The sequence below is a fragment of the Catharus ustulatus genome, chromosome 10, assembly GCF_009819885.2.
Source record: "Catharus ustulatus isolate bCatUst1 chromosome 10, bCatUst1.pri.v2, whole genome shotgun sequence".
NCBI classification, from domain to species: domain Eukaryota; kingdom Metazoa; phylum Chordata; class Aves; order Passeriformes; family Turdidae; genus Catharus; species Catharus ustulatus.
Window position 1 is genome coordinate 24903949 of NC_046230.1, and position 25536 is coordinate 24929484.

At 49.4% G+C, this 25536-nt stretch overlaps 1 protein-coding gene and 1 long non-coding RNA gene across 2 annotated transcripts; one reads left to right on the forward strand and one right to left on the reverse strand.

Moving 5' to 3' along the window:
- Positions 1–387: 387 nt before the first annotated feature.
- LOC117000626 lies at positions 388–24808 on the reverse strand. Its single transcript, XR_004418831.1, has 9 exons — positions 24796–24808; positions 19270–19524; positions 16498–16603; positions 14996–15118; positions 12898–13102; positions 11074–11181; positions 5402–5466; positions 2438–2504; positions 388–1199 (listed from the first exon to the last, which is right to left on the reverse strand). It is a non-coding gene; the product is annotated as an uncharacterized LOC117000626 (long non-coding RNA).
- Positions 18409–25536, forward strand: LOC117000625 (ovocalyxin-32-like). The gene is made up of 6 exons (XM_033068435.2): positions 18409–18695; positions 22657–22719; positions 23447–23621; positions 24230–24366; positions 24839–24901; positions 24985–25536. Exons 1-6 carry the CDS (start codon positions 18441–18443, stop codon positions 25144–25146), a joined length of 855 nt encoding a protein of 284 aa, XP_032924326.1. The 5' UTR covers positions 18409–18440; the 3' UTR covers positions 25147–25536.

A 25536-nucleotide genomic window follows, 5' to 3' on the forward strand; every position in this document is an offset into this window, starting at 1 on the left:
TGTAAGTGTAAACGTAAGTGTAAATGTAAATATAAGTGAAGTGTAAATGTAAATATAAGTGTAAGTAAGTGTAAATGTCAGTGTAAGCATAAATGTAGGTGTAAAGATAAGTGAAGTGTAAATATAAGTAGGTGTAAATGTAAGTGTAAATGTATGTTAAATAAGTGTAAATGTCAGTGTAAGTGCAAATGTAAATGTAAGTGTAAATGTAAGTGTAAGTGTAAATATAAGTGAAGTGTAAATGTAACTGTAACTGTAAGTTAAATGTAAGTAAGTGTAAATGTCAGTGTAAGTGTAAATATAAGTGTAAATGTAAATGTAAGTGTAAGTCTAAATGTCAGTATAAGCATAAATGTAAGTGTAAATATAAGTGAAGTGTAAATATAAGTGAAGTGTAAATCTAAGTGTAAGTGTAAATGTCAGTGTAAGTGTAGATGAAGTTTGAGAGCCAGGCTGCAGCCAGCCTGCAGTAACCATCCAGTTGTTACAACTACATATTGTATTATTGCCTTTTTGTAAATATTCAAATACTGTTGGGAAACTTTGCTGTATGAGCAGAGTTCCTTTTAGTTCTGCTGTTAACAAAACTTAGATGTTAGCAATGTGATAATTTTTTTTTTTTGGACTATAAGGTGGTGATGTAAAAAGCTTTTGTTCATGTAACTAACTCAGAGAATGGTAAAAAGAGAATCAGGAAATTCTTCATATTTTTGGATTATCCTGTGTGGATGGAGACAGGGGTGACACCTGAACTCCAGGGAAAGGATTTATTGATCTCCATCATCAGGGAGTGCACTGACCAGGAGGAGCCACAAGGAAAAAAAATTAAAAAGTAAAAAAGTTGATTTACAGGTTGAATTATGCATGAAGATCTATGAATATGCAACAGGCTGATGCATGTAAAGTTTTTCCTGAGGTAAGGATGCTCTTGGTGGAATGCCCAGCACCCAGCCTTGGAACCTTTTGCTTTATTGTCTCATTGTCTTTTATTAAAGTGTTTAAAATCGGGAGCCTGAAGCTCGTTTTTCACACCGGCAAACACAACAGCGATGTAAAATCTCTCCCTTGTCCTTGCTCTGGGTGTCACAGTCACGGTGTGGAATCACTGTCAAAACAAGCAGGTATCAGCTGTGGATCAGCTGCAAACTCCTCCAGCAGTGAAACGCTTCATTTCACTCCTCACACATCATTTCAGAGAGCTGCCAAAGAGAAAGCTGTTACTGAGTGAATCATGTTCACTAAACTGCTTTCGATTCCTTGAAACCCGAGCATCTCATTGCTGCAGCTGCCGTGACAAACACGGGCTCACATTACAGGGCTTCCTTGGAAAAGCGGTTGTGCAACAAATTGGAGAGTTCCAGTGGCAAACTCAAGGATTTCACTGACAAATTCCAGTGTCTTTGTAAAAAATTCAAGAGTTTCAGTGACAAACCCCAGAGTTTTTGTAAAAAAACTCAAGGATTTCAGTGACAAACTCAAGGGGAAAAACTCGAGGATTTCTATTACAATATTATATTCTATTCAGTGACAAATTCAAGTATTTCAGTGACAACTCCAGGGTTTTGTAAAAAACTCGAGGATTGCAGTGACAAACTCGAGGATTGCAGTGACAATTTCCAGACTCTTTGTAAAAAATTCAGGAGTTTCAGTGACAAACTCCAGGGTTTTGTAGAAAACTCGAGGATTGCAGTGACAAACTCGAGGATTGCAGTGACAATTTCCAGTGTCTTTTAAAAAATTCAGGAGTTTCAGTGACAACTCCAGGGTTTTGTAAAAAACTCAAGGATTGCAGTGACAAACTCCATTTCAGTGACAAATTCCAGGGTTCCAGTGACAAACTCCAAGGTTTCATTGCCACTTGAGGGAGCTCAAAGATAATTAACCCTGCAGAGCCACCTCGAGTTTCCTAATTCCAGGGAGACAATTTTCTATCCAGATAAACCAGGTAACTTTGGGAAGCAAAGCTAAATCCAGCCTGGGCTTGTATCTGTCTTGTTCTGTGTAACACCAGGCTGTTCATCAGAGAGTAAGAAATTAAAGCCATGTATTTAACAGGAGAAAAAGACACTTTTCCATTTGCTAATTCCCAATATTTACCTTTCTGCCCAGTCACTTCCACCTTGGCTGTGACCTTGAAGCTGTGGCTGTGATGTTCTGTGAGTTCCCACATGCATTGCAGGGGAGTGTTTATACAGAAATAAATAGATTTATAAATGCAGTGGATGGCTCTTAAACCCAGCCTTTAGAAGGTTTATTTGCTGCCTCCCCATAAATCAGAGCACTTTAAGTGCCATATGATCCCAAATGCTGCATTTAACAGCAGCAAATGGAGGAAAAGCTGTGTACAGGGCTTTATGGGGGCCATAAAATCCTTTACCTGTGGCCTCCCCTCCCTGCCCAGATCCATCAATGAACACTCAGGACAATCAACACTCACAGGAAACAAGGATGAGTGCAGGGTTCAGCTCCTCAGTCATTGCTGTCTTTGGGAAGATGCTTCAAAACTGCAACAAAGCAGGAGCTTTGATTAAATTTAAATTTATGGTTAAATTATTCACATGATCTCCATGTATTTCACATGATAAAATTATTCACATGATCTCAGTGTATTTCACATGACTCTATTCACATGATCTCCATGTATTTCACATGATAAAATTATTCATGTGATCTCAGTGTATTTCACATGATTAAATTATTCACATGATCTCAATGTATTTCACATGATCTCAGTGTATTTCATATGACTAAATTATTAAAATTATCTCAATGTATTTCACATTATTATTCACATGACTCAGTGTATTTCACATGATAAAATTCACATGATCTCAATGTATTTCACATGATAAAATTCACATGATCTCAATATATTTCTCATGATCTCAGTGTATTTCACATGCTAAAATTATTCACATGATCTCAATGTATTTCACATCTCAGTGGATTTCATATGACTAAATTATTAAAATTATCTTAATGTGTTTCACATTATTAAATTATTCACATGATCTCAATGTATTTCACAGGATAAAATTCACATGATCTCAGTGTATTTCCCATGATTAAACAGACACACCATCATTACCCCATTATCCATTTCCTGAAGGAAAATCTCCTCCTTTTCCCCTGGAGGATGCAGGATCTGTCACACACAGCATGCAAAGTTTTCAATCACTCCCTGTGCTGAGGAATGGCTGATTACAAACCTGTCTCACTCAAATGTCACCATCCCAAGCCAATTCTGATTTCTTCAAAGTGCTGAGGAGAGGCTGAGGGAGCTTTTGTGCCCCACAAATCTCCCTGAGAGCAAAACTCCTGTCCTGAGGAAGCTGCTGTGGGTGGGAGGGATCCTGTGCCAAAGCCAACAGCTCCTGCCTGTGCTGAGTCACAGGGGCAGGCTGGGTTCTGGCTCCTTGTCCTGCACTGCTCTGTGTTGTTCTGCATCCTCCCCAAAACTCCCAGCTCCTTCTCCAGCAGCCAGCTGGGGTAGAGGGGTGAAGAACAGCCCAGGGAGAGCATCAAGCACCACGAATGATGTGCAGCTTCTCAGCCAAGCAGCACCTTCAGGAGGATTTGGTGATGCTCCAGGCCAGGTTGGACAGGGTTTGGGGCAGCCTGCTCCAGTGGAAGGTGTGGTGGGAGGTGACTTTAAGGTTCCTTCCCACCCAAACCACTCTGGGATTCTGGGAATTCAGAGCTTTGGGCTGTGGGGACTGTAACTGAATTTGTAGATAACACCTGAACTTTGCTCCATGCACGATTTTCCCTTTGTGTCTGTTTTCCTCAGGATACACAAATTCCTGGTGGATCTTACCTGTGCTAAGTTTTACAAATCCTCAATTATTTGGTGGAAATATTGAATAACAACAGCCTGAGAGCCACTGAAGCAAAGCATTGTTCATCTTTGAAAAGATGCATTCCCAAAACATTTAAACCTCTTACAGGATGGACATGAAGGATTTCCCAGCTCTGCCCTGGCATTTCAGGAAGCTCTGACACTGAACCAAGGGCTGGAGCTCGGTGCCAGCAGCCTCAGTGCCCTGGGAATGAAGGAAGTTCCCACCCTGGACAAGGGCTCTGCTCCCTGCTCTGGCTGAAGGCCAAGCACAGCTCATTGTCACCAGGGCTCCTCACCCTGTGCAGCTGGCAGTGCTGGGAACCCAGCAGTGGGTGGGACAGGGAACTGCTTCCCTCTGACCCCCTGGGAACTGAAATTGGGGATCTGGGAGCCTGTTGGACACTCCAAGGACCCAGCAGCACCTCCTCTCTCAGCTCCTTTGTCCAAAGATCTGCCCTGAGCATTTTCTGCACACCCAGCAGCTCCTCCTCAGGCATTTCCTCTGCCCTGGAGGGGCTGAACTTTGCTGGAGACCTTCCAAGACCTGCCTGAGGTGGGGTGGATTTCTCTCTGCTGCAGCCTGGAGAATTGTCCAAGCAATTTGGTTCAGTGCTGCTGTTGTTCCCTGGAATTGAATTCCTGTGCTGATACACCTGATCCCTCACTCTGACATTCATTCCTCCCCTCTGTGGAATTCCTGCTCACCAGCTCTCCCACAGCTTGGATCTGAGGAAATTCAATTCAATTCTATCCCTCCAGTTGACATGGTTATGTTTAATATTTTCATTGGGTTGAGACTGTTTAAAATAAAACCAAAAAGGAAAAATCACAATAATTCCAGTAATCCTGAGTCATCTGCACATCTCCAGCTTTTATCTCAGAGTATGAGGCTTTGCTTCATAACCCAAGAAAGTGATACCATGGGGAAAAAATTACAAAAAGCTCTAATTTCAAGGAAAAGAGAAAAGGCTGGGAAAGGGGGAGCATAATCATTTCCTTATAGGCAAAGAATGGGAAACAAGCTGGAGAGGGGAGGAAAAAAACATTTCACAAACTGACAATTCCAAGAAATTCTGCCTAAGTATTTGTTCAAGCAAGGGGCTGAAGAGGGAGATGAAATGCAATTTTTTTATTTCCTTCAAAGAGTGAATTAAAAATTATTCTGCACAGAAAAAAAATCACTTGTGATCTAATTCTGATAATATATTGCTCAACACTTGATTTCCCAGTTTCAGATTACAATTCTTTGCATTTTTATATCCCTGAGCTCCCCACCTGGTGGTTTCCAAGTACAAATAATTTCCTCAATATTATTCATGGCCTGAGAGAAGGAAATGGGTGGGTTCACCTTGTTGCCCATAAAAGACAGGTGAATAAATACAAGTCCTACAGGTGAATAACTGAAATATTCCCCTCACCTTTCCTGGCAGCCCAGCCAGCTCATCCCCACTCAGGAAATGCTAAAGGAATTATTTCTAGCCCAAGGATTCAAGGAAAGGTCATTCCAGCTTCCTTGGCTTGGAAAATTTTGTCATTTTTTTGGGGACCTCCAGGACTCACCTTGATACCACAAAAGGAAAAATGGTGCTGTGCCTTCACCCCCTGGGCCTGGGCTCCACATGGTCCTGGAAAAGGAGGAGAAGCACAGAATTATTTGAAAGGAGCAGAAGGAAATGAGTAAAGCAGCTTCTCACATGGTTTTAGTGGGAGTTGTGCTGTGCTGTGCTTGGAGAACCCTTCCCTCACAACTTGGTTTATTTCTGTATTTTCCATGTAGGCAAATCCTGAATTGCTCCCACCCCTTCCCAGGAGCACAAGGAATGATCCCAGAGACAGGTGAGAGGGATTTTACCTCTCCCTGCTTCCCCTGGGAACAACATTCCCAATTACATGAATACTGAAATGACTAACTGCACACACAAACCAAATTCTCCTTGGCTGGGGAAGGGAACCCCACCATGCTGACCTGGCCATGGACATCTCCTGAGGAATCTGCTCTGGTTACCCCAGAGGAGCTGAAACCCTTTGGAAACACAAGTTCTTTGTCCTTTTAGAACCATCCCAGAATCCCTAAAGTAGGAAAAGACCTCCAGGAGCATCAGTCCAGCTGCTAACCCAGCACTAAACCCCATCCTCAGGAATTTTAAACACTTCCAGGGATGGGGACTCTACCACTCCCAGGAGATGAAGTCAGATTAGAAGAAACTGAAGAGAAAATAAATGAAGTTTGTTGTTGTTGTTTATTTTCTTTTTTTCTCTTATCTGGAAGGCAAATACCATTTTGCTGGGTTTTTTTTCCTGGGAATTTGAGAGCCACGACCACAAAGCACTCATAGAAAATACAGCTCCACATTTAAATATCTGACATCTGACAAGAAGTGCCAGGGGCAGGGCTCTGGAAAGCGATAGGGAATGGAAAATGGGGAGAGAAAACTGAACTCAGGAAAGGGAACAGATAAAAATCCTGCTCTGGAGAGCCATGCCAAGGAAGAACATCCCATCCTGCAGCTGGAGTGTTTGCTTCCTTGTTTGAGTTTGCTGGCAAGCCATGAACTCACACTTCTTATGTTGCACTCCAACAATGAGAGCTTTGGGGCAGGCCCTGGCTGCAGGATCTGCATTGCCTGGATCCAGCTCCCATGGAGCTGCTGGGGAACTCTCCTCACTCCTTGGGGAGTGCAGCCTCAGCTCTGCCCTGGGAGCTGTTTGGTTTGGCTTCTCTGACTTTACATCCCCACCAAAAGAGGAGAAACAACTGCTGAGGGCTTTTGGAACTCCTTCAGATGTGGTTGTGGCAGGGAGTCAGAGCCTGCAGATGCACTGGAGATAAGGGTGGGACAAGGCTCAGCTGAGCCCTGCTCTGGGGGCTGGGGAGGGGGGGTGGCACCTCCTCCAAAACTCAGATCACAGCTCTCATAGTCAGGGGCTCCAAATCTGCATCCCCAGGAGTCCAAACCTTTCTTTTCCAAAGTCCCTTCACCACAAATTGGTGATAATTCATCAACTCTGGATGATTTGTTTCTCTAGAATTCACGTTTGAGTTTTCCTTTTAAGGCTGCCTGTGCCTTCCCTGAGCATTCCTGCCTCCAGCCTGAGCTGCCCCAGCTTCACTGCAGCTCTGCTCCACATTCCCAGCCCATTTCCCTGCACTTTCTGCTCACCAAGCAAATCCAGAGCTCTCTGTAAGCTTCTTACACTGACACCTGAGAGAGCAGTGCTGCTGTCAGCACATTCCCAGCCCTTCTTCCCTGGGAGTATTTCCCAGAGCCAGCCTCACACCCTGCTCACCCCACAGGAAAAGTGATTTCCCTACAAAGCTGAAGGGCTGGGATTTTCAGGGAGTCCCACCCAGCAGAAAATGCCTGATAGTGGCTGTGGATGGTGTCCAGCACCTTCCCCAAACACCAAGTGTTTCCAGGAAATGGGAAAAGAACACATCCCACAGGGCTGGCTGAATCACTGCTCCCCACACACATCCTCAAGGAAATGAGGAAAAAGGAATGGGTTCCCAAGAGCACAGCTGGCTCCCTGGGGCTCATCCTGCAGCCCCAGCATCCCAGAGGATGCAGTTCCTGGCTCAGTCCCAGTTTGGGGCTGGCACAAAAGCACCACCAGAGCTCTGCTGACAGAGCAGCCTGGGCTGGGTCTCTGAGCAAACCTCTGTGCTGTTGCAATGTTCTCCTCCTTGCTTTGTGCACTCTGCAAACAGATTTGGCAAGCAGGCATTGCCACCCTGGGATCCTCCTGCAGATTTATTTATTTAAACCTGCCCCAGCCATCCTGCCTTCCCCTGAGCTGGCACCAAATGCTGGCCCTGAAGGGACAATTTATTGTTGGTTCTGCTGTCTCAGGATAAGCCACAAAGGCAGTGATGGTGATAAAAGTGTCACTTATATAAGTGACTTATAAAAGTGTCCCACTCCCAGGGCTGGGGATGCTCCTGCTGGTTGTTCCCATCACCTCTCAGTAAGGGATAAGCAGGAAAAACCAGGGATGAAATGTGTGAAATTCCTGCTCTGATCACAGTGGGAAGGTGCTTTAGCCCCCAGACACTGCTGGCTCCATAACCAGGCTCTCTTTGGGTTGGAATCATGGAATGGTTGGGGATGGAAGGACCTTAAATCCCATCCAGTGCCTCCCCTTGGCTGCTCCAGCCTGGCCTGGGGCTCTGCCAGGGATGCAGGGGCAGCCACAGCTGCTCTGGGAATTCCAGCCCAGCCCCTCCCAGGCAGGAATTCCTTCCCAATGTCCCATTTCAATCTCTCCTCCTCCAGTTTAAACCATTCCCCCTTATCCTGGCACTCCAGCTATTTGTCCAAGATCCCTCTCCAGCTCCTTCTGACTCCCTTGGAAGGCCCCAGTTAATTCTCCCCAGATCTTTCTCTTCTCCAGGTTGGACACTCCCAATCCTCAGGCAATAGTCTGAGAAAAATCTGCAGCCAACTGCAGAAAAATGCAAAAATATCCAACAACTTCTTCAATTCTGCATTTTTAGTTACAGTAGTTTCACGAATACAAGCCGCACGGATTATAAGCCGCACCCCCGGTGCCTCGACAATGTTGCTGTCTTTGTCAATAGATAAGCCGCACCCCGAATATTAGCCGCACTTTCGTTCGTCGCGAGAATCCGTGCGCAGCTTTCACAAACTGGCCAATTAGTAACAGGATCGCGGCATAGCGGGCTTTACTGGCTCGGGGCGGGGCCAGGCAGGCTCGGCCCGCTCATGGTTGCCGACGGGGCCGGCTGGGTGGTGCTGCAGCCGCCGCCGGGCTCACTGGCCCCCCTCTCCCGTCAGCACCGCCCCGCCGCTGCGTTCACGTACTCGCCCTGTCGCCGCTGCGTTGTTTACGTAGTCGCCCTGACGGCGGGCCAGGCACTGCCGCCGCTGGCAGGCACGGCGGCCGCGTCGCCGCTGCGCTGTTTACGTAGTCGCCCTGACGGCGGGCCAGGCACTGCCGCCGCTGGCAGGCACGGCGGCCGCGTCGCCGCTGCGCTGTTTACGTAGTCGCCCTGACGGCGGGCCAGGCACTGCCGCCGCTGGCAGGCACGGCGGCCGCGTCGCCGCTGCGCTGTTTACGTAGTCGCCCTGACGGCGGGCCAGGCACTGCCGCCGCTGGCAGGCACGGCGGCCGCGTCGCCGCTGCGCTGTTTACGTAGTCGCCCTGACGGCGGGCCAGGCACTGCCGCCGCTGGCAGGCACGGCGGCCGCGTCGCCGCTGCGCTGTTTACGTAGTCGCCCTGACGGCGGGCCAGGCACTGCCGCCGCTGGCAGGCACGGCGGCCGCGTCGCCGCTGCGCTGTTTACGTAGTCGCCCTGACGGCGGGCCAGGCACTGCCGCCGCTGGCAGGCACGCCGGCCGCGTCGCCGCTGCGCTGTTTACGTAGTCGCCCTGACGGCGGGCCAGGCACTGCCGCCGCTGGCAGGCACGCCGGCCGCGTCGCCGCTGCGCTGTTTACGTAGTCGCCCTGACGGCGGGCCAGGCACTGCCGCCGCTGGCAGGCACGCCGGCCGCGTCGCCGCTGCGCTGTTTACGTAGTCGCCCTGACGGCGGGCCAGGCACTGCCGCCGCTGGCAGGCACGCCGGCCGCGTCGCCGCTGCGCTGTTTACGTAGTCGCCCTGACGGCGGGCCAGGCACTGCCGCCGCTGGCAGGCACGCCGGCCGCGTCGCCGCTGCGCTGTTTACGTAGTCGCCCTGACGGCGGGCCAGGCACTGCCGCCGCTGGCAGGCACGGCGGCCGCGTCGCCGCTGCGCTGTTTACGTAGTCGCCCTGACGGCGGGCCAGGCACTGCCGCCGCTGGCAGGCACGGCGGCCGCGTCGCCGCTGCGCTGTTTACGTAGTCGCCCTGACGGCGGGCCAGGCACTGCCGCCGCTGGCAGGCACGGCGGCCGCGTCGCCGCTGCGCTGTTTACGTAGTCGCCCTGACGGCGGGCCAGGCACTGCCGCCGCTGGCAGGCACGGCGGCCGCGTCGCCGCTGCGCTGTTTACGTAGTCGCCCTGACGGCGGGCCAGGCACTGCCGCCGCTGGCAGGCACGGCGGCCGCGTCGCCGCTGCGCTGTTTACGTAGTCGCCCTGACGGCGGGCCAGGCACTGCCGCCGCTGGCAGGCACGGCGGCCGCGTCGCCGCTGCGCTGTTTACGTAGTCGCCCTGACGGCGGGCCAGGCACTGCCGCCGCTGGCAGGCACGGCGGCCGCGTCGCCGCTGCGCTGTTTACGTAGTCGCCCTGACGGCGGGCCAGGCACTGCCGCCGCTGGCAGGCACGCCGGCCGCCCCCTCCCATCTGCACCGCCGCCGCGTTTCTTCGCCCTGGCCGGCACTGCATGCCCACGCACCGCCGGGCTCCCCCACGCTGCTGGCCCCGATTCTGCTGGGCTTCCCCCGCTGCCAGGCAGCCCCACCCGCCGGCCTTCCTGCTTCTGCCATGCCCCCCTGCACTGCTAGCCCCAGTTCTCCCGGGCTCCCCCGCCATGCTGGCTCAGGCTCTGCCGCCCTCCCTGCCCCGCCCTGCTGGCTCAGGCTCAGCCGCCCGCCCCCCCACACTGCTGGCCCCGCCTCTGCCAGGCTTTCCCACCTCAGCCGGGGCCGGCCGGGCTCCAGCTTGGCTTGGGGCTGCCGCGGGCTCTCACTTCCGTGTTGGCAGCTTTTAGAATTTTGTTAATAGATTAGCCGCCCCGGAATATTAGCCGCACTTCCGGGTTTCCACCAAAATTTTGGTCAAATTGGTGCGGCTTGTATTCGTGAAATTACTGTAATTAAACAGGGAAACCCAAATTGTTTTATCAGCAAGACTGAGCTGAACCAGACTCTCCTAAATTCCTGCCCCTTCCTTGCTTTGGAAACACAGCAAAGGGAAAGATGGAAACACAGCAAGAATAAAAAGGAAGAATTAATTTGGTTGCCAGGCTGCTCTTGCTTTGTGTCAGAATTGTTTCCTGCTCCATTCATGATGAGCAATTGGATTATTCCTGCCAAAAATCTGGGTGAGTTCAGCACAGGTGCTGTGACTCTTCCCCTGGGAATGCCAGGCCTTTCCTCTCCCAATCATGTCAAATATTGATAGGAATATCACTCCCCTCCATTTTAAGAGTCTTGTTAAAAAATGGCAATTTATACCTAAATCAAATTTACTCTGCTGCCTCTCAAACCCTGCAGCCACTACAAATATGGAAAGGTGATAGTTAGACTTAAGAAAGCTGGGAAAAACAATACATTAAAATAAATCTCTGACCTTTTGAGCTGCTCAAATCAGGGGAACTCCTCCAGCAGCACCTTCTGAATGCAGGAAACAGAATCCTGGGCCTTGGATGAGGTCTGCTTGTCCATTCCAAGGCTGCCACTGGAACACAGGAGTTTTTAATATTGTTAACAATTCCATCAGGAACAGCAACCACTGGAATACAGGAGTTTTTATATTAATAATTCCCACTGGAACACAGGAGTTTTCATGTGAACAATTCCCTCAGGAACACAGGAGTTTTTAATATTGTTAACAATTCCATCAGGAACAGCAACCACTGGAATACAGGAGGTTTTTATGTTGTTAACAATTCCATCAGGAACACAGGAGTTTTTATATGAACAATTCCCTCAGGAACACAGGAGTTTTTATATTGTTAACAATTCCCACTGGAATACAGGAGATTTTTATGTTGTTAACAATTCCATCAGGAACAGCTCCCACTGGAACACAGGAGTTTTTATATGAACAATTCCCTCAGGAACACAGGAGTTTTTATGTTGTTAACAATTCCATGAGGAACAGCTCCCACTGGAACACAGGAGTTTTATGTTAACAATTCCCTCAGAAACACAGGAGTTTTTATGTGAACAATTCCCTCAGGAACACAGGATTTTTTGTACGAACAATTCCCACTGGAACACAGGAGTTTTTATGTTAAAAATTCCCTCAGGAACACAGGAGTTTTTATGTTAAAAATTCCCTCAGAAACACAGGAGTTTTTATGTGAACAATTCCATCAGGAACACAGGAGTTTTATGTGAACAATTCCTCAGGAACACAGGAGTTTTTATGTGAACAATCACCTCAGAAACACAGGAGTTTTTATGTTAACAATTCCCTCAGGAACACAGGAGTTTTCTGTGAACAATTCCCATTGGAACACAGGAGTTTTCTGTGAAAACTCCCTCAGGAGCAGCTCGTGGATCCAGACTGGAGCACAGCCAGAGGATTTTCCAGGGAAGGAAAAGGCTCTGTGCTGATGGGAGCATTTCCCATGATTGTGCTGTAAATCCCCTCAGCACTCACTGCCCTGCCATTGTTCTCCTCTGGGATCAAGGGCAGGCAGCATTAGGGAAAAAAGGAAAGCAAAATGTCAATACAGGTTGGAGTTTGCTGCAGGGAAACTGCAATGGCTTGCACAGAAAAAAGGGAAAGTTCTCCCCTTTTCCTTGATGTAAGAATTGTCCTTAAACTTTCTGTATTTGTTTGGACAATTGAATATTCAATTAAAAATCCTTTCAGAGGGAAAGGTGGATATCAGGGATCAGCCACAAAATCACTTCAACCATGGGTTTCACCTCTCACTATATACATATTTATTTATAATTTATATACATGGCACTGTGTTGTTTGTGAACACATCACCAATCTAAAGAGATCCATACTTAATAAAATACTTATTAAAAATGACAGCACCAGGCTTTAAACAGGCAGCAAAATCTTTCCTCTGGGATCATTTCATTCATTTCATCCACACCAATAGTTCAGCACATTCTATAACACCAATACCTGCAAGAATTAAATCCCACAACTCTGAAGGTATTTTTCCTTTGAAAAAAAAAAAATAACAAACCCATCCTGGGCATGGTTTTATGTTTTAAGCCAAACCCAAATTTTATAACTCAAATCCCTCCCTGGGGAGTAATTGATGTGTCTGCTGACATAAATACAGGTGTCAGTGTTTCACTTTGAGCAAACTTTTAAGAATTTTGTACTTAGGTTTTTTATGTGAAGATAAAACACCACAATTAAGTTAATTAATCTCCCTGCAATACAAATTCTTCACAGAACAGCATTAACAATAAACTCTACCTGTTTTCCACTCCAAATATCATCCCCAGCTGCTCCAGGAAGGTCTCAGTGAGGAATATTTTTGTGGTTTATTTTAGGAGATGTTAAAATGATGACACAGATGATGTTGGGATCACCTCTGAGGTGTGCAGGGCTGTCCCCACGGGGCTTTCTGTCCCTTCTGGGGTTTGGTGAGAGGAACCCCAGAGCTCAGCACCCCCAGCTCCTGCAAAGGGCACAGAGAGGAAGATGCAGTGAGAGGACATGGAGAATTGATTCTCTCTGAGACAGGTGGCTGTGAGACAGTGCTGAGGAATTTTGGTGAGAAACCTTCTCCTGTCCTCACCTTATTTCAAACACCCCTGAGCCATCACCCCCTTGTTGTGCAAATATTTGATGTCTTCTCCAAACATTGTGCAACCAAACACCTCCCAGGTTTTTGTGCAAGCCTCATTTCCCAGGAACATGCACTGAATCTTTACAGAATCACTGTCAAAAAGTCACCATTACAAGGGGATTTTTATTGCCAGCAGGTAAGTAAATGTTAGCCCCAAACAAATTAAAGTTTTGTGGGGTGAGGGGTTGTGCCTCCCCATCCATGATCTGCCTCAGAGCCTTCATTTCACATCCCCACCTTTTAGGGACCTGCCCAAACATCTCTGGAGAGGCAGAACTGCAGCAAGAGCTGTCCAGCAATCACAGATGCCAGCTGAGCTCCCCTGTGACTGCCACCAAACACCCAAAAAGCAAATCCTGCCCTCAGCAGCTCAGCTCCACAGGGCTGCTCTAATTGCTGTTTGTTTTTAAGCAGGTCTGAGCATGATCCCTCATGCATTTGTTACACTTTCACCAGGTGATTTCAGGTAATTAACAGGGATTATTTACTGCCCCTGGGTATTCCAGGCTCTGGGGGTTGGGATCTCACTGCAATGGGAGGGATTTGTTTGTCTGGAGAGGTTCTTGTGCTCCACAGCAGCTCCAGGATGAAAAGGAAATCATCCAAAAGAAGTTTCTCTGTCCAACACCAGAACCCCAGTGATCCTCTGCAGTGATTTATAATCCATGTCCTTTCACTTTCCTGGCATTAGATCATGGCAGATCTATTCCAATCTCCCTGCAAAACAACATTTGGGGAAGTGCAGTGAAAGAGGATGCTGTGAATGCTCACATGCTTGGGAGTTTCTGTGCTTTTCTGTTTCACTGGGTTCACAAGGGGCTTTTTCTCCTGGGAATGTCTGACATTGCAAAAGCATTGATTTGACACAGTAAAAACACCAAACTGAGTGAAAAGGGGCAGTAAAGGTGACTTTACACCATCAGCCTCCAAGCTGGAGGAGCCCCAAGCAGCAGGAGCAGAGGTGGGAACAGAGCTGAGAGAGCTCTGACACTTCCTGCTGCCATTTCTATTGTACAGGATCTTGGCACACATTTAAAACCCAACATTAAAATACACAAAATAATGGAAACATCATCAGTGAGCTTGGTTGTGGCCACAAGGACAAGTCAGACCCTCCTGGCTGACTCAAACATTGTCCCTTAAAAGTCAAGTGCTGGGGTGACCTAATTGAGGCCTCCAGTACCTGAAAGGAGCTACAAGAAAAACAATTTGTGAGGGCCTGGAGTGACAGAACTGCTGCTGACACAAAATAAAAATCCTATCCATGATTTAAAAATAATCAGAAGCTTTCAAACCCAAATTTTCCTGGAAAAATGAGCCACACTAAATCAATATCCATATTTTATTCCTACAGGTAAGGTCAGCCCAGCAATGCATTAAAAGGTGATCCATTATTGATTTTTCCAGAAAAATAGTTGGAGACTAATTAAAAACAAATTCTTGGAATGAATTATTGAGAACAATTCCCAAATCAGTTAAAATCAAGCAACAGAATTTGTTCTTAATTACAGCAAGATGGTGAAGTTAAAAGTGGAAAAGTTGCACAACCAAAGGCAGTGAATTTTGTCCAAATTCACTGTGTTAAATTACAGCCAGCTGGTGATGATTGTGAGCCAGTGAGGTCTGGTGCATACAGGGGATACAGAAATCCCCTCCAAGTATGAAATTAGGAATAACTGGCTTCTAAACAAGCACTTGATGTATGAAAAAAGAAATGCAAACCTCAGAATGCTTTTCAGAGCCACTGCCTGAACCAAGCCTGGTTTGCAGTTCCAAGGGCTCCAAGTCAGTGTGACAGAAGTTGGTGCAAACCACACTGGGGAGCTGCCCAGAATGTGCTGGTTCCTGAGGGGACAGAGGAGGAGAGAGAGAGTCTGAGATGGGACTGACACCAGCAAATTATGTGGGATGAGTGGGAAAATACTGCAAAGGACAAAAGCTCCCTGCACCACACTCTAATTAACAGAATGTACAGAACTGTGGGATTATGGAGTGGCTGGGTTGGAAGGACCTTAAAGCCCATCCAGCCCCAGCCCTGGCATGGCAGGGACAGCTCCACTGTCCCAGGCTGCTCCAAACCCCATCCCAGCCTGGACACTGCAGGGATCCAGGGGCAGCCACAGCTGCTCTGGGAATTCCATCCCAATATCCCATCCAGCCCTGCCCTCTGCCAGTGGGAATTCATTTCCCCTTGTCCTGGCAGTCCCTCTCCAGTTTCCCTGCAGCCCCTCCAGATGAGGCCACAGTGAGGTCACCCCAAAGCCTCTCCAGGCTGAGCAATCCCAATTCTCCAGCCTTTCCTCCCAGCAGAGCTGCTCCATCCCTCTGCCCATCCTGGTGCCTCCTCTGGACTCACTGCAGCAGTGGCTGCCTCCCTGCAGGTCAGGTAATTCCCTTCAGCTGCTCTGGTTCAGCCCTGACACTGCAGGGCTTCATTTCCTGGAGGATGCACCTCCAGCTTTTAAGGGTCCAAAACCCTCAGAGCTTAAAATAAATACATTTCCTAAATGTTGTGGAAGCACACCAAAAAAATGTGCTTGTGCACATTTACAAACATCCCCCAGCCTTGACCTGGACCTGTTCAACATCTGAGCTGTTGTTTTTGTCCAAGTCAAATTGTTTTGTAAATTCAGATCAACAGCAAATTGCAGCAGCGTGATCTCTGCAAAAGCGCAGGGAGCTGCCCTGGGATTGTCCCTGCTTTGTTCAGTGTCCTTGTCACACCGACTCTGGGTCACTCACAGCCTCCTGAGGAAGGACACTGCCCTGTCCCGGGGACAGCAGGAAAAGGAGGAGGACGCCAGGGGAAAGGAAGTGCATCCAAAGTCAGGGATGGGGGCAGCGCCTCAGGGCTCGGCTTTTTGTGACCGAGAAACTCCCCCACAGTCCCAGGCACGAAGGTGTGAGTGTGACCCCCTGCTCAGGGTGGGTTTCACTCCTTCCCTGAGCAGCAGAAGCTGCTCCCTCCCTCCCAGCCCAACCTCCTGCCCCAAAGTTTCCTCCCCTCCATCCCTGCTCGCTTCCTGCGCTCCCACGGGAGCCTGGGCGCTCATCCCACAGCCAGGGATGCTGGAAGGGCAGGAGGGGACAGCAGGGGACAGCAGGGCACAGCTGGCACTGCCCAAACCCCCCCAGTGCCAGCCCAGGGAGTTCAGCTGGAAAGGGACACCAGCGCTGTCACCACAGAAAATGTTGGTTTCTTCTAGAAAAATATTGGAGCAAACCTGACACGTGTCCCAGTAAGGAAGAAATGATTCTCCAGCTGACCCTGACACCAGGCAGGGACATCTTGCATTGGTCCAGGTTGCTCCAAGCACCCTCCAGCCTGGCCTGTGTGAAACGGGAATGCAGAGATACAAACTGTTAATTACAGAATCTATTGCAGGAGGGAAAAAAATGATCAACAAATGCAGAGAGATTAGCTGGGTGGTGTAAAAAACTGTAATAAAGAATGGTATTATACCTTTAATGTAATAATTCTTTCCCTCACTTAGGAATGCCTCAGAAATACTGACTTTTCAGTTCTGTGAAAAAGCATTCCAGTAATAAAAAGAGACTTAAAGCTCCACAGGAGACAGTTTGAGTCCTTAAGCAGAGTTTTGATTTCGTTTTGATTTACTTCTCTGAGGTCCCAGCCCAGAAACCTGCCCCAATACTCATGCAGAGCACAAAAACAGATTCCCAGCTGCACATACAAACCCCTGTCTGCTCGGAGGGTAATAGAGCAGGTCATTAAAAATCAGCTTTTTTAACACAGGAAGTGCTGCAGATTTTACATTTTACCACATTCAGTCTCTCCAAAAGAGACACTTCCAGGAGGAGCAAGGCAACAAGCCCACTTGTATCCCAGAAATCATTTTAAGGGAATCTGGCTGCTTTCTCTATCGATTTTCTTCACATTACCAAGACATGACTGTATGGGTTCCAAAAACTTCAGAGATTTATTCCAGAGATGAATGCTTCTTCTGCATTACATTTGGAAGATCTCAGCTGTGTCCCAGGCAGAGCCACGGGCAGAGAGAGGCTCTGGGTTTGGGAGGTGTTGAGTTGTGGTAATGCTGAGAAGGAGCTAACTGTGTTTTTCCAGCCATTACCTGTGATTGCTCTGATCTGTGTCAGCATTACACATCTGGCTCGAGATGCAGGCTCCCTTCACACAAATCCTGTGACCCCAAATGTCCCTGGCTCCCCTCAGAACCCCCAGTCCTGCTCAAGTTCCAGCATCTTTCACGTCCCCCTGGCTCCCAGCCCTGCTTGAGCATCCCCAGTCCCCTTCATCTCCTCTGAGAACCCCTTGAATCCCCCTGGCTTCCCTCAAATCCCTCTGACACCCCAGACCCCCTGGTCCCCCTCCAGCTCCTCTGCTCCCTTCAATTCCCCCTGGCTCCCCTTAAAACCCCTGGTCCCCCTAAAATCCCCCTGGCTGTTCTGAGTCCTCAGCCCCCCTCAAATCCTCCTGGTTCCTTTCAGAACCCTTCGTCCCCGTCAAATCCTCCTGGCTCCCCTCAGTTCCTGATACCCCTCAAATCCCCCTGGTTCCCCTCAAATCCCCCAGGCTCCCCTCAGTTCCTGACACCCCTCAAATCCCCCTGGTTCCCCTCAGTTCCCAATCCCCCTCAAATCTCCCTGGTTCCCCTCAGTTCCTGACACCCCTCAAATTCCCCTGTCTCCCCTCAGACTCCCTCAAATTCCCCAGGCTCCCCTCAGTTCCTGACATCCCCAAAAATTCTCCCAGTTCCCCTCAGTTCCTGACACCCCTCAAATCCCCTTGGCTCCCCTCCAGTCCCCCAGGCCCCCTTCAGTTCCTGACCCCCCTCAAATCCCCCTGGCTTCCCTCACTACCCGGCTCCCTCTCAAGTCCCCCCAGCACCTTCAAGCCTCCGGGTCCCCACAAGGTCCCCGCTCCCCTCAGACTCTAGTCCCCCACAGCCCCCGGTTCCCCTCAATGCCCCCAGGTCCCCTCAGCCCCCCCGGCCCGTGGCGGCTCTGGGGTGGGAGGGCTGAGGGCAGGGAGGGCTGAGGGCAGGGAGGGCTGAGGGCAGGGAGGGCCGAGGGCAGGGAGTCTCCGCCGGGCCGGGCCCTGGGGCGGGCGGGAGCAGCGGGCCGGGCCCCGCTATTTGTACGGCAGCGGGGCCGAGCCCGCCCCAGTGCCCGCCGCTGCTGCACCATGCCGGGGCTCCGTGCCCTGCCGGGACTCCCTGCGCTGCCGGCGCTCCGTGCCTCACCGCCCGCCTTCCTGCTGCTGTTGGCTTTGCTGTTCGGCCGGGGCAGCCCCGCGGTGCCGGGCGCCGGGCAGGAGCTGCAGCCCGGCAGCCGCTCGGCCGTGGAGGCGGCCGGGGTGGCCCTGCAGTACCGCAACTTCCAGGGGGGATCGCCCAGCGGGCTCCGGGTGCTCGGGCACGTCCGCAAGGCTACGGTGAAGGTAAGCGGGGAGCGGGCGGGTGTGAGGGGGAAGTGTCATTAACAGTAATTATTACATTAGTGGTGTTAGATTGAACCGAGCTTAGCGCGTTCCCGCGCCGGGCGCCTCAGCGTCCCTCAGGAGCCGCTGCCCCATCCTCGGGGACAGCCGGGACCGCTGTCCCTTCTCCCTCAGGGACACCTGGCTGTGCTCAGGGACTGCTGTCCTTTCTCCCTCAGGGACACCTGGCTCCCCTTAGGGACCGCTGTCTCCCTTCTCCCTCAGGGACACCCGGCTCTCCTTAGGGACCGCTGTCCCTTCTCCTTCAGGGACACCTGGCTGTGCTCAGTGACCGCTGTCCCTTCTCCCTCAGGGACACCTGGCTGTCCTCAGGGACACCTGGTTCTCCTCAGGCACCTCTGTCCCTTCTCCCTCAGGGACATCTGGTTCTCCTCAGTCACGGCTGTCCCTTTTCCCCTTCCTGTCGCTCCCCTCAGGAGCTGCTGCCCCGCAGTCCCTCCCTCACACCCACGAGCTCCGTCTAAAAGCGATGCAGTTCCCACCAGAAAATAAATAAATAAATAAATAAATATACCTCAGTCTTCCACACCTCCCCTGGAACTGAGGGGACAAAACGGGACAGGAGCCTTCCCATCACGGGGAGCGTGCTGAGGATGCTCAAGGTGGTGCTTCTCCTCCTTTAGGTTTGGGGGTTTTCTTACAGCTTATTCAGTTTTTCTGAAAGTACAGGAACAGGCAAAAACTTCTGGGGAATGTTTGTCCCGGGCTGTAGATCCTGGAAGGAATGCATCACCTTCCTGCAGAGCCGAGGGATGGCATTTAAATCCAGCTGAGAGCTCCTGAGAGCAAGGGCTGGTGGTTCTGGGTTTCCAGAACAAATTCTGGATCCTGAATTTTACTGGGCAGCTCCTGAGAGCAAGGGCTGGTGGTTCTGGATTCCCAGAACAAATTCTGGATCCTGCTGGGAGCTCCTGAGAGCAAGGGCTGGTGGTTCTGGGTTCCCAAAACAAATTCTGCGTCCTGGATTCTGCTGGGCAGCTCTTGAAAGCAAGGGCTGCTTGTTCTGAATTCCCAGAATAAATTCTGCATCCTGGATTTTACTGGGCAGCTCCTGAGAGCAAGGGCTGGTGGCTCTGGGTTCCCAGAACAAATTCTGGATTTTACTGGGCAGCTCCTGAGAGCAAGGGCTGCCTGTTCTGAATTCCCAGTCTGAGGTGCCAAAGGCAGCACTGGATTCCACTGGATCCTTTCCAGGATCTGGAGATCTTCCACCACTTGTCCTGTGCAACTCCTAAAACTGAGTCAGAGGGTGTAGTGTTAAATCTCTCCTTTTAAAAGAAGATATTCCAAACCAAGAGATATCTGGGATGCATTAATTAATGCAGCCCTTGTGTTACAGAGATCACTGGTGCTGAGCATGGAACTGTTCCTGGGATGTTCAAGTTTTCCTGTGAAATTGCTGCAAACACCTCTGACAGGAATCCTCTGTTATTTTATACTCTCCAAAAGTGCTCCCTCTGTATGTCCTAGGCACTTTGCATATGTCTGTGTAAATATTTCCATGTATAAACACCTGTGCCTGGCTGAAGAATAAGTGAATATTGTAGGGAGGGAAAGGGGTTTTCCACCCTCTATCAGCCACCTGTCTCCTGGTGCAGGAAGGAAAACACAGAGAAGTGAAATTGCTCCTGCTGTCCTCAGTGCTGGGAGCTCCCTGGAACCACTCTGCAGATTATTTCCCTTTTTGTTTTTGCACAGTCTGTGAAAACAAGAGGAGAAAGGCACTAAAAGTGGGCACTTCCTTCTTTCCTGTCCTCCCCTGGAAAAAAATGAGAAGAATTTCCTGGAAGGAATTTGAAGGCAAGAGGCAGAAATGTTAGGGTTGGGTTTCTTTTTTTTTTTTTAAGGTTTGTCTGGTTTTCAATTATTTTTGAAAGTGGGCTATTTTCCTATTGGGTCTTGTAAAATCAAGATAATTTTTTTGGTAGAATTTAATAATGAACATTGTAATTTAATCCTAACTTTATTAGCCCAAGAGCTGGTGAAACAGGTAATTGAAAACAGGACTGGGGAAGTCTCTGAGATGGGAAAGATCTTTTAAATTCAGGTAAAATGAGACTTTCTTTCCTGGCAACAAAATGCCAAACCTGGAATAATCCTTACCTTGCAGATCATTTTTGTTGTCCCTTATTTTTTCCTGACTGAGGATCTTGTGGGAACCAGCAGCTCCAAATACACTTCTGATAATGCAGCAGATTCTGAAGATCCCAGAATTTAAAGGGAAGTTTTTGGGAGCAGTTTCCCATCCCAAACCTCATTTAGGAGTGGGGAGGTGAAGGGGAAAGGGAAAAGCCAGGTGCAACATTGCTTAAATTGGACTGGAAAATCCCATTTTTAAATCTCCATTTCACAGCCTCACCTGCCCACAAACAGTGCAACTCCACAGCTCTGCTCTCTCATCTCAGAAGTCAATTAAAAATGTTCTGGTAATTTCCAACAGCCAGAGCCCCACCTTTGGGTGGGAAGGGCTGGACCCATGGCAGGAGCTGCTCTGACTCCTTTTCTCAGCTTCTCCCTGCCCAAATGGGATTCCAGGGGGAAATCCTGGTGGGAAAGCAGAGGGGAAGAGATGGGAACCTCTCAGGACACCTCCCTGTCAGTGCCTGTGGGAAGGGAGGGAAGTCTGATCTAAAATCTCTTTTTTACTGGGGACAAACTGATTTAAACTGATTTAAACTGGTTCCCTGGGGACCTGCAGTGCAGCTGCTCTGAAATTGCTGCTTCTGACTGAAAATCTGTCAGGAAAGTCACAGCAATTTGGAGCCCAGAAGTAAAAGAATCCAGTGACCCAGATATTGAGTGGAAAAATGAATTACTCACTTGTTTTCTTCTCTTTCTGGACACTTTTATCTTTGGCTGCTTCTCTGGGGGTTGCCAGACATCCCTGAGCTCTGCTCAGCTCACACCCTGGGATTGGGTAACAGCATTTGGGATGAGAGTGGGAAAAAAAGAGTGGAAATAAAAACCAAGATTTTTGTCCAATTATTTCGTGCCAAATGGAGCTTCTCCCTTGTCCTTGGTGAGCTCAGGAGGCCTCAGGAGTTCACACCAGACTAAATATTTGTTTGAGCTGTGCAGCATCACTGGAGAGCTGTCCAGGCAGCAGCAGGAGGGTGCTGGTACCTGCCAGGGAGGGAATATCTGCTTCAAACCCAGAAACAGAATTCTGTGCTCCTTTAAAAGCACCTGCAGGACTGAGGATGTCAGGAGCAACCCTGGCTCCCTGTAAAATCCCCACATTTAATCACATTGGGGTGTTGTAAACCACAGCAGCAACACCTCTTGGGTGGCTTTACAACCTGACAATCTCAGAATTAAATGTGGTTATTCCATGAGGTGAGACCCTTTAAACTTGATTTCATTGCACTCCCTCCTGCTCTGGTGATCCTGCATTTCAGAAAGGTTTCACTTCACACAAAAAGGGCAGAAGGAAGATGCAAAGAAAGGAATTATCAAAAAGTCTGAGCTCACCCTGTTTCCTGCACCTCCTTCATGGTGGGATTTGGCTCCACACTGCACTTGTCTCATCCTAAAGCTCCAGGAGGGGATTTTATAAAAACAGAGGCACTAAAGCAATTTTTACCTGTCTTTTCCAGCTCTGTACCACAGGAGGTGCTGAGCTGAGGATCTGCTGTGGCTGTGAGACTCCACTCACCTTAGACACTGAAAATTTCCTGGGGAAAGTGTGCTGGGAACAGCAAGGCTCAGGGTCAGATAAATAACACAGAAAGGTTTGGTTTGGGTCTGCAAACAGCCAGAATTGTAATGAAACACCAAGACAGACTAAATGAGTGATGTTGCACTCAAAACCAGGGAATTTCAGGGGGGACCCTCCCTCCTCAGAGCTCCTTGCAGGACAAAAAGCTTTAATTCCACTGCTGCTCCATCTTCTCTCTTCCAGAACATCCCAGAGTCTGGCCACAAGTACTACCTGCAGTTCAGCACTGAGGATTACAGGACTGGGGTGAGTTCTGCTCTTCCTCCTCACCCTGGGGCTTGAATCAACTCCAAAACTGGGACATTGGTGTCCTGGATGGATCTGCCACAATCAAAGACCTTTCTGCTCCTCCCTGCCTGTCTTGGCTCACCTGAGTGATCATCAGGCCTCAATCCCAAAGGGAATCCTTGCTCAAGTCATTGAGGCAGCCAGAGGCCTGAGAGGAGCTGTGCAGTGACCCAGGCTTGGTGACAGTGGGACAGTGTGGTCCCATTCCCTCTGTGGGTCCCATTCCCCCTCTGTGCTCCCCACACCAAACTGGCAATCAGGAGTTGACAGCTCTGTGTTCTTTCCAATCCCACCCCTCTGCACTCACCCTGTCCCAGCTGGCAGCACTTCACTGTTCTCTTCCTTCACAAATGGATTTCAGAACTCACTGTGAAGCCTTAGATTATTTTTGTTTCCAGGCTGGCACAGTGAAGGTCCCTGTTATCAATTAATGTTGTTTCTTGAACTCTCACATGTTTCCAGGATGACTTAGAGCACTGTCATGTCTTGAAAGCAGGACAAGCATTAATTAAAACCTTCTGTTAAATCCCTTTAGCCTTGTGGTTTTAACCTCTTTCCTGGAAAAAAAGAAAAATAAAATCCTTCTTGACAATTTCCTAACCCCTGAACAGCTTCATACAAAGAGTGAGTTGCTGGTAAATAAAATCTTGATTAAAAATAACAGTTTTCAATTCCCTCTTGACAGGAAGATGCTGGGAACTGCCTGGCCACAGTGCTGTATCCAAAGAAAAAATCTCCTCCTGTTGTCAGCATCACGTGCTCCCACACCAAAGACCAGAAGGAAATCCAGGAGGAGGACAACAGACTTTACCAAAAGATCAGGCACCAAAGCAAACCAATAACTGCAAACAACATTCCAGGTATTCCAACATTCACCTGTGTTCCATTTTATCTCCAGGGGCATGAAGGACACAGGCATTGGCAAAGGAGCCCCAGCTCTGGCAGCAGCACCCTGAGCCCTCCTGCTGGCAGAGCAATCCCAGCTCCAGGGATTCCTGGCAGAGCAATCCCAGCTCCAGGGATTCCTGGCAGAGCAGAGCCCCTCTGCCTTTCCCACTGGCACTCAGCACCATCCTGTGAGGGGTTTGGGTTTAAAAGCAGCTCCACATCACTTGTAAGTCAAGTCAGTGCAGATTCCTCCAGGAATGAGTGTCCAAACCCACACACCTCCCCAGCTGTGGCTGGACATCCACTGAGGGTGGCCAACACACATTTTCCAAGTGGAAAAAGCCCATCTTTTCAATTATTGTGCATTTTTGAGTGTCTCACCTCTTCATGGGGATCCCTTGGCAGTGTCAGCTCTGCCACACTTCTCACTTCCCTGGAGCTGCAGGTTTCACATCTCCCTCCCTCCTCCCTGAGACACATCCAGGAATGGGGCTGTGCCAGGCAAAACTCTCTGAGCTTCATCATTCTTCTGCTACCCAGCCAGCATTAATATTGTTTTCTCTCTCTCCTTGCCTTGCAGACAGCTATGGCAACATTGAGCCTGCCCTGGAGCCAGTGTGGGCTCTGGCTGTGGCTGGCAGCTCCTCCATCATGTGGCAGAGATCCACAGAGAGCCTGGGATACAACCTGGCCCAAGTGAAGTCTGTGAGGCAGTGGGTGAGTGGGGCAGGGGCAGCACAGAGCCCTGCTCTCAGGGACATTCCCCAAAACCTCTGTGCCCAGGTTTTGCTGGGGGAATTTGCTGAGCTGGGTGTGCAGGAGTGGCTCTCACCCCCAGCCTGGCTGGGGAGCAGCTGCAGCTCCTGCAGAGCCCTGAGCCAGCTGGGATCCAGGGCCAGATCCAGCTCTGGCTCCTCAGCACCTCTCTGAAGGAGAGGGTCAGGTCATTCTCAGGGTTAACTGAGGGTTACATTCAATTAATTAGCACTTGGTTTCAGTGCAGACAGCTCTTGGTGTCCTCAAACATTCTGTGCAGGAAGTGCTCCCAATTCCATCACAATCAAACCCATCTCAGTGCAGCCAGCAAGCACAGCCAGAGCTCCCCTCCTTCCCTGAGCTCCAGTAAATGAAATTTCATCACTCTACCCCTGTGCTCCTGATAATTCTTTCCTTTTTCACCCCTGCCCAGATCAGGAAAGATGATTTTGTGGAGTTTGACTACACTGTGCTACTGCATGAATTGCCCAGCCAGGTAAGGAAGTGCAGGTGAGCAGCCCCTCCTGAGAGCAGGGGATGAGCTGCTCCAAGGTGATCAATGTTGGAATCCCTTCGCAGGAAATCATTCCCTGTGAGCTGCGCCTGACCTGGCTCCCTGGGCGCCCCCTGAAGGTGAAACACTCCTGTGCTGCCAGGAGCCACGGCGGGGATGATGGCTCTGGGGCAGAGTCTGGATCAGCTGCTGGGCCTGCAGGTGAAAAAGGAGCATTTTTCCAGTGAAATCCTCAGTTTTGTGGAAATCCAAGCAGCAAATCCTGGAGCTGGGATCGTCCTTCCCTGCAAGTCAGTGAATGGGAGTGGTGTCACTGATGTGTTCTGTGCCAAAATTCATTCCTGTCACTTCTCCAACTGCCACATTCAACTTCTGCAGCTCTGCCTCAGCCCTCTGCTACTCCATGTATGCACAGATGAACATACAGCAGTTGATTTGTGTCACTGATTAACTGTTACTGAAGAGTTTGTAAACAAAATTAATATATTTGGATAAAAATCATGAGCAAAGTGTTAATCTGTCACTGAGAAAGATCTGCCTGCTATTTTTTTTGTCATGTTTTGGGCTAGAATCCTGCTGATTTTTAACTCACATCTCCAATAAACCAAATGCCATCA

Coding starts and splice junctions, on each gene's coding strand:
- LOC117000625 (XM_033068435.2), top strand. CDS start 18,441: ATGCCGGGGCTCCGTGCCCTGCCGGGACTCCCTGCGCTGCCGGCGCTC. Junction 23,622..24,229: donor AACTGCAAACAACATTCCAG/GTATTCCAACAT, acceptor CTTGCCTTGCAG/ACAGCTATGGCAACATTGAG. Junction 24,367..24,838: donor TGAAGTCTGTGAGGCAGTGG/GTGAGTGGGGCA, acceptor ACCCCTGCCCAG/ATCAGGAAAGATGATTTTGT.